Source organism: Rhineura floridana, chromosome 4 (assembly GCF_030035675.1).
Source record: "Rhineura floridana isolate rRhiFlo1 chromosome 4, rRhiFlo1.hap2, whole genome shotgun sequence".
In the NCBI taxonomy this organism is placed as follows: domain Eukaryota; kingdom Metazoa; phylum Chordata; class Lepidosauria; order Squamata; family Rhineuridae; genus Rhineura; species Rhineura floridana.
In genome coordinates, this window is record NC_084483.1 from 101959157 (window position 1) to 101965156 (window position 6000).

At 36.4% G+C, this 6000-nt stretch overlaps 1 protein-coding gene across 2 annotated transcripts in view; it reads left to right on the plus strand.

Annotated features, from left to right (window-relative positions):
* The window catches only part of TMEM200A (transmembrane protein 200A), a 73559-nt gene extending 67816 nt beyond the window's left edge, over nt 1-5743 (plus strand). For both annotated transcript variants that reach the window (XM_061623821.1, XM_061623822.1), the window contains one exon: nt 2087-5743. In XM_061623821.1, the coding sequence (XP_061479805.1) occupies nt 2103-3578 (1476 nt within the window). In that variant the 5' untranslated portion in view covers nt 2087-2102 and the 3' untranslated portion in view covers nt 3579-5743. The remainder of the gene's footprint in view (nt 1-2086) is intronic.
* The last annotated feature ends 257 nt before the right edge of the window (nt 5744-6000 follow it).

The following is a 6000-nucleotide window of genomic DNA, read 5'->3' on the forward strand; positions in this document are numbered from 1 at the left end:
AGGGCCATATCACAGATTAGGGATGCATTCAAATTTCACAAAATTCAAATTTGACACCAGATTTCCAATTTATTCGTGCTTTTTTTGTCCTTGCGGATTGGGTTTTTTCTAGTGGTTTTCCATGGCTGAAGCAGATATTTTTTTAAAAAATTGCCTCAAAAATATCAATATTAAAATTGATATTTCCCACAAAATATTGATATTAATATTGATATTTCCCACAAAATAACAATATTGATATTTCATTTAAAATATCAATATTTTTGTGGGGGGAAAACTAATCAGTATTTATAGTAAATAGTGAAAACTGATACCTGATGAAGCAGCACCGGAAGGAAGTTCGATGGAGTGGAAATCAAACTGGCACCAAAATGCGGATCCCATTCTTCCCACTGATCCTGTCCCCACTGATCCCCCATCATCACACCTATGCCCACATGTTAGACATGGACATCTAAATTGTCCGTATAGAGGTCTTATGCATGAACAGTGGGGATAGGACATCACTGACTCTTTCTACACATGAACCTCTTTCATCAGAAGTGTGCCCCCCCAAAATGCTGGCTGTATACGTGAAGGAAGCCTAACATCATTGTAATATGAAGAATCTGTTATATTACAATTGATGTCACTTAACCCAGACCCAGGATATTTGCCTGATACAGCTTAACACTTGAATGTACAGCATCTGAATACTCTAATCCAGCAGGATTCCACATAGTAGTACATAACAAATGTGCAAAACAGGATATCATGTGCCAAGAACTCTGTTTTGTGCATAGTCAATGCAGATTCAAGTAGGTGTCTTGATCTGCATTGACCTCTGAATCATCATGTTTATCTGGGCCTTACGGAGTTGAAGAGTGAAAAAAATTAGTTCTTCATTTCTATTTCTTTAACGTGCTTCAGATTTTAGATCTTGTGAACAGGCATAAGCTACAAGTATCCACTTCTTATATACTGTATGGAAAATGTGGTATATTCATAATTCTCTCACCTCATATTCTTCAGAGGATAAAAGCACATTAATGACAAAAAATGCATAATGCAATATCTGGTAGGGCTGCTAGCTGTATAAAATAGACATACTTCCATCATGAATCAGTTTTTAAACTGCAACAACATTCTAAACAGTTACTGATTATGTCGGTGGAGATGGAGGAAGGGGGCACTTTACAGAAGAGTTTTCTAATTTCCTAAAAATAAACAAATACATAATATAATATGTGATAGCGCCGATAGCTGTAGATGCTTTTCAGCAAATTACTAACCCCAAACCGGTCAGTGGCATGATGGCTAGGTTCAAAGAACCTAATAAGCATGTGTTATTATATAGCAGAAGTTGTAACTGAAAGTTATAAATACTTTAATAGCAAAAATAAGTTTGTTGTGATCCAGCAAAGGCAATCTTCATTCAGAAATATATGTTGTAGAGTAGCACTGTTTTAGGAAGAAAGATGACCTACATCAAGCACCCAGTATATATTCATGGTGGACAGATGGTGCTCTTGGCTCTCTGACTGCATCAGTCATATATTTGGGAATGCAAGTACTGAATCTAGGTATCCCTTCTTTCCCCCTCACATGTTTGGTGAACTGACAGTTCCAACCATCTGTAAGGTACAAGAGATCCTTACGTGAAGTAGTGTGTGAGAAGTGTGTTTCTGCATATGAGTATCTCTACTAAGCAATTGCTAGAGTGTTACCGTCACAGTTCTTTAGAAAGTGATATTAAAAGATCCGAATTCTTTTCAATTATTTGATTTATCTAAAGTATCTGACCAAGTATTTCTATAGCTCCTGTTGCGTCTTTACTATTTTGAAACTCCATTTATCATTTTACAACTGAAATTTCCAAGTGGAATTGCATTTCATAATGGCATGATAGAATTTTTAAAAACTGTTTTATAGATATTATTATGAATATTGAGTGCTAATTGCTGAACTTTGCTTATTTCTGGTTAAGGGGCTTGGGAACCCTGGTGGGCTAAGAGACAGGTTACAAAATATATGAATAAAAAAATTAAGAAATACCAAATGCTTCTCAATGAGTGCTTATTAAAACTATTTTTGTCTTCAAATCTAGATCAAAATCAAAAATTATGATAGCAACAGGAGGAGTCATAACAGGACTGGCTGCCTTAAAGAGGCAAGACTCTGCCAGATCCCAGCATCATCTAAATCTTGCAACATCACCAGCTACTGAAGAACAAAAACCAGTAAAGCGTCGACCCAGGGCAGATGTAGTTGTGGTCCGAGGAAAGATTCGACTTTATTCCCCATCTGGATTCTTCCTCGTCCTGGGAGTTGTTATCTCATTCCTGGGGATTGCTATGGCAATCCTTGGTTACTGGCCCCAAAAAGACCCCTTTCTAGAGTCTGAAGACAGCTTCCCACTAAATGAGACCCATGTCATAGAAAAAGAATATGGAATTATAATTCGTTTCTTTGAACAGCACTTACATTCTGATAAGATGAAAATGCTGGGGCCTTTCACTATGGGGATTGGAATCTTTATTTTTATTTGTGCAAATGCAATGCTCCATGAAAACCGTGACAAGGAGACAAAAATCATACACATGAGAGACATCTATTCCACTGTCATAGACGTACATACTCTGAGGATCAATGAACAGAAGCAGCTGACAGGGACCTATACAGGCTTATTGGGAGAGAATGAAGTCAAGCACAATGGAAGCTCTTGTGCATCACGACTGGCTGCAAATACAATTGCACCTTTCTCGGGCTTTGCAAGAAACTTTCGAGTGGACAGCAGTGCTGAGGAGACTGAAATTGCTGTGAGTGACAGCACAAATACTATTAATTTTCTGCCACCTTTGCTAACTGAGCACTCTGGTTCAGTCTTTGGCCTTTATCCTCACTCTGGGAAGTCAAAGGATGATAGGAGTAGCAGCTCTTTAAAATGTGAAACAAAGTCAATTGTGTCATCCTCCATTAATGCTTTCACATTACCTGTAATTAAACTAAATAACTGTGTTATTGATGAGCCCAGTATAGACAACATCAGTGAGGATTCTGCTAGCACTAGAGGCAGGCCTAGAAATTTGTCCATGGACTCTTTACCCATCCCATTAACTGATACCAATGATATCTACAAATCTGCAAGTGCATTGATACCCAGAAACAATTTATATGGAGACTGCTCATCTAGTCAGTTCAAATCTTCTATGAATCTTGGGCCAAACACAGCAAAGCTTCTATCACCTGGTGCAGCCAGAAAACAGTTTGGGTCCAACACCTCTTTGCATCTTTTGTCTGTACATTCAAAATCTCTAGACTTAGATAGGGGCCCTTCTACTCTCACTGTTCAGGTTGAACAAAGAAAACATCCAAGTTGGCCAAGATTGGACCGGAGCAACAGTAAAGGTTATATGAAACTAGAAAACAAAGAAGACCCAATGGACAGGCTCCTGGTACCATCAGCAACAGTCAAGAAGGACTTTACTAATAAAGAAAAACTTCTTATGATTTCCAGATCTCATAATAATTTAAGTTTTGAACATGATGAGTTTTTGAGTAATAATCTAAAGCGTGGAAGTTCTGAAACAAGGTTTTGATAGTTTGGTGACTACAATTAATGTATTTGCCAGTATTTTCTTTTTTTTTAAAAATGACAAAACAAAATATTTTCACACATGATCTGTATGTTTTGTTTTTCAGTGAAACTGCCGCAAGCCTGTTTTTACCAAATGTTTCTAGCAGATTAAAATGGCCTTGTGTTAGCAAAGGTTATTTTTCACCTCTGCAGTGCCAAGTGTTTAATGTCAAGCAGCTTGTTCATCAAAACACTGCACTGGCATAATGCCTGTTGGATTGTGTTTGTGCGGGATGGTAATTGGATGGTGGTTTAAGAATTGATGTCTTCTTAATTTACAATTGCAATACTGTATATTATCACTGCTCAACATATTTGGGTGTTTCTATATCCTGTCCTCCCAGTCATTTTTCTTTTTGTTTCTATGTAAGCATGCTACATTTCATTGCTATGAGTCAACTATAAGAACTGGCTGAATAAGCTTCAATGTTCAGATCCATCAATGATGGTCACATGTTAACAATGGTGCTTTTAGCTAAAGATGAAATGAATGGAAGGCTTGCAGTAGTAGAGCCAAATTTAGCCTCTCAGTGCATCCAGTGGAAATTTTGACTGTATTACTTTTAAAAGAAAGGATTCTATATCGATAGGATTCTGTTCTAGGGCAGAATAGGATTCTATTTTATATGTTTCTATCCTGTATCAAAAACTGCTTTCAAAGCTTTCAAACAGTGTGTGCCATGTGGCTTGGGTACTATATTTTTGAGCAACTTCAGTCACCCTTGAGCACATGGAACTAGTTCATGGCTTTTGTTGGAATTTAGACTATAAATCAGATAATGTGTATGATTCACAAGGGCATTCCTGCTGTGCAAGAGTAACTGACATAAATATGCAACATAGTGTTCATGTAGTAACAGCTCCTTTTCCTCCTAGCAGAACTTGCACAAATAAATTCCTAGTAGGTAGTACCCATTGTCTTTTACATATAATAATAATAAACTGGATAATATTAGTAAAAACTGTTAACCATATTGAGTAGGATTTGAGGAAAGACTATGCAGATTGAAAACCATTTTTGTGAACTTGTTATAATCAACTCAATATCAGTGTTGTCTATTAGTTCTGTTATAATAGCATGATGGCAAGGGAATGGAATAAGCTAGGTACCCTTTAGGAAGATAAGATGGCTGGCTGCTATAAATATGAGGCTACAGGGGAAGGAGGTGAATAAGGCCCAGTGCTAGCCAACCAAAATCCACCTTGTTAAAAATTGACTTTATCACTGTTTAGCATTTTTAGGGGGTTATTAAGAAATATGGTATGGTATAACTATACTAGGCACTGCTGGTATTTATATAACACATATACTAACCCTACCTTTCAAAAAGTGGGGTGACAGTGAATTCAAATAATCATGACATTTAAATAACTGATGTGGGGAGAATGGCTATTCTGCTGTGCAACAAAAAAAATTCTAATTATGGTGTGAATTGAAATAAGAAATAATGAAGTTCATTAATGATGCTGACATTAAATATGAAACAACTGTTGGCCGCATTTGCAAGAACTATAACATCACTTACTGCAGAGATACACTGTATTGTAAACTGCCACAAAGATGGCAACAATGATGGCAAACATTTTGCCTCCTCCAATTGGGTCATGGTTGAAGTTGAAAGTCTCTGCTAAAGAAATTAGCAAGGAGAATAGGTCTACCAGAAAACGTCCGTATGTTGCACTAAGGTAATTAGACCCTGGTCTTGCTAACTAGTGTATTGTAGTCCACTCCACCCTTGTGGTTTGGCCAATAGGATCACAGTGTTAATTGGTTATTTTAACAGATGTTTCATAATTTCACTTAACCTAAATAACTCAGGAATTATTTGAATAGCTTCTCCCAAAACAATCAGGAATGTCAAAATGTTGTACTTTAGTTGACTGTGAAAGACAAACGACAGAATTTTTCTATTAATTTCCAGCTCCATATTCTAAAAATGTGATGTTTATGTGTCAAAGGCATTACTTGCCAAGTGAATTGAGGCATAGTGTTAACTTGTTAGAATCTCAAGCCTATATATTGTAACAGAGTTGGCTAAATATTTTGCTATGAAGCTTTTAATAACTTTCTGGTCAGTGTTCTTAACACATTTGCTATTTTTTTTAAATAAAAACCAAACGTATAAATATGTGTGTATATAAATGTGTGTTTGGTATTTAATAGTTCAGCTATTACAATGAAAGAAGGGAAGGACAAGCTAGTTTTTCTTAGAATCTTCTTTTTTGCTAGATAAAAATTAGTAGTATTACTACTTCTTAATGTTTATAAAATAGCAACATTTATTCCTAAAGATACTAATTAACGCAAAGAGCAGAACTATAAATTTAAAAGAAAACAGGGACTCTGCCCAAAATGGCAGCCCTGTGCTACCATTCCTCCTCCC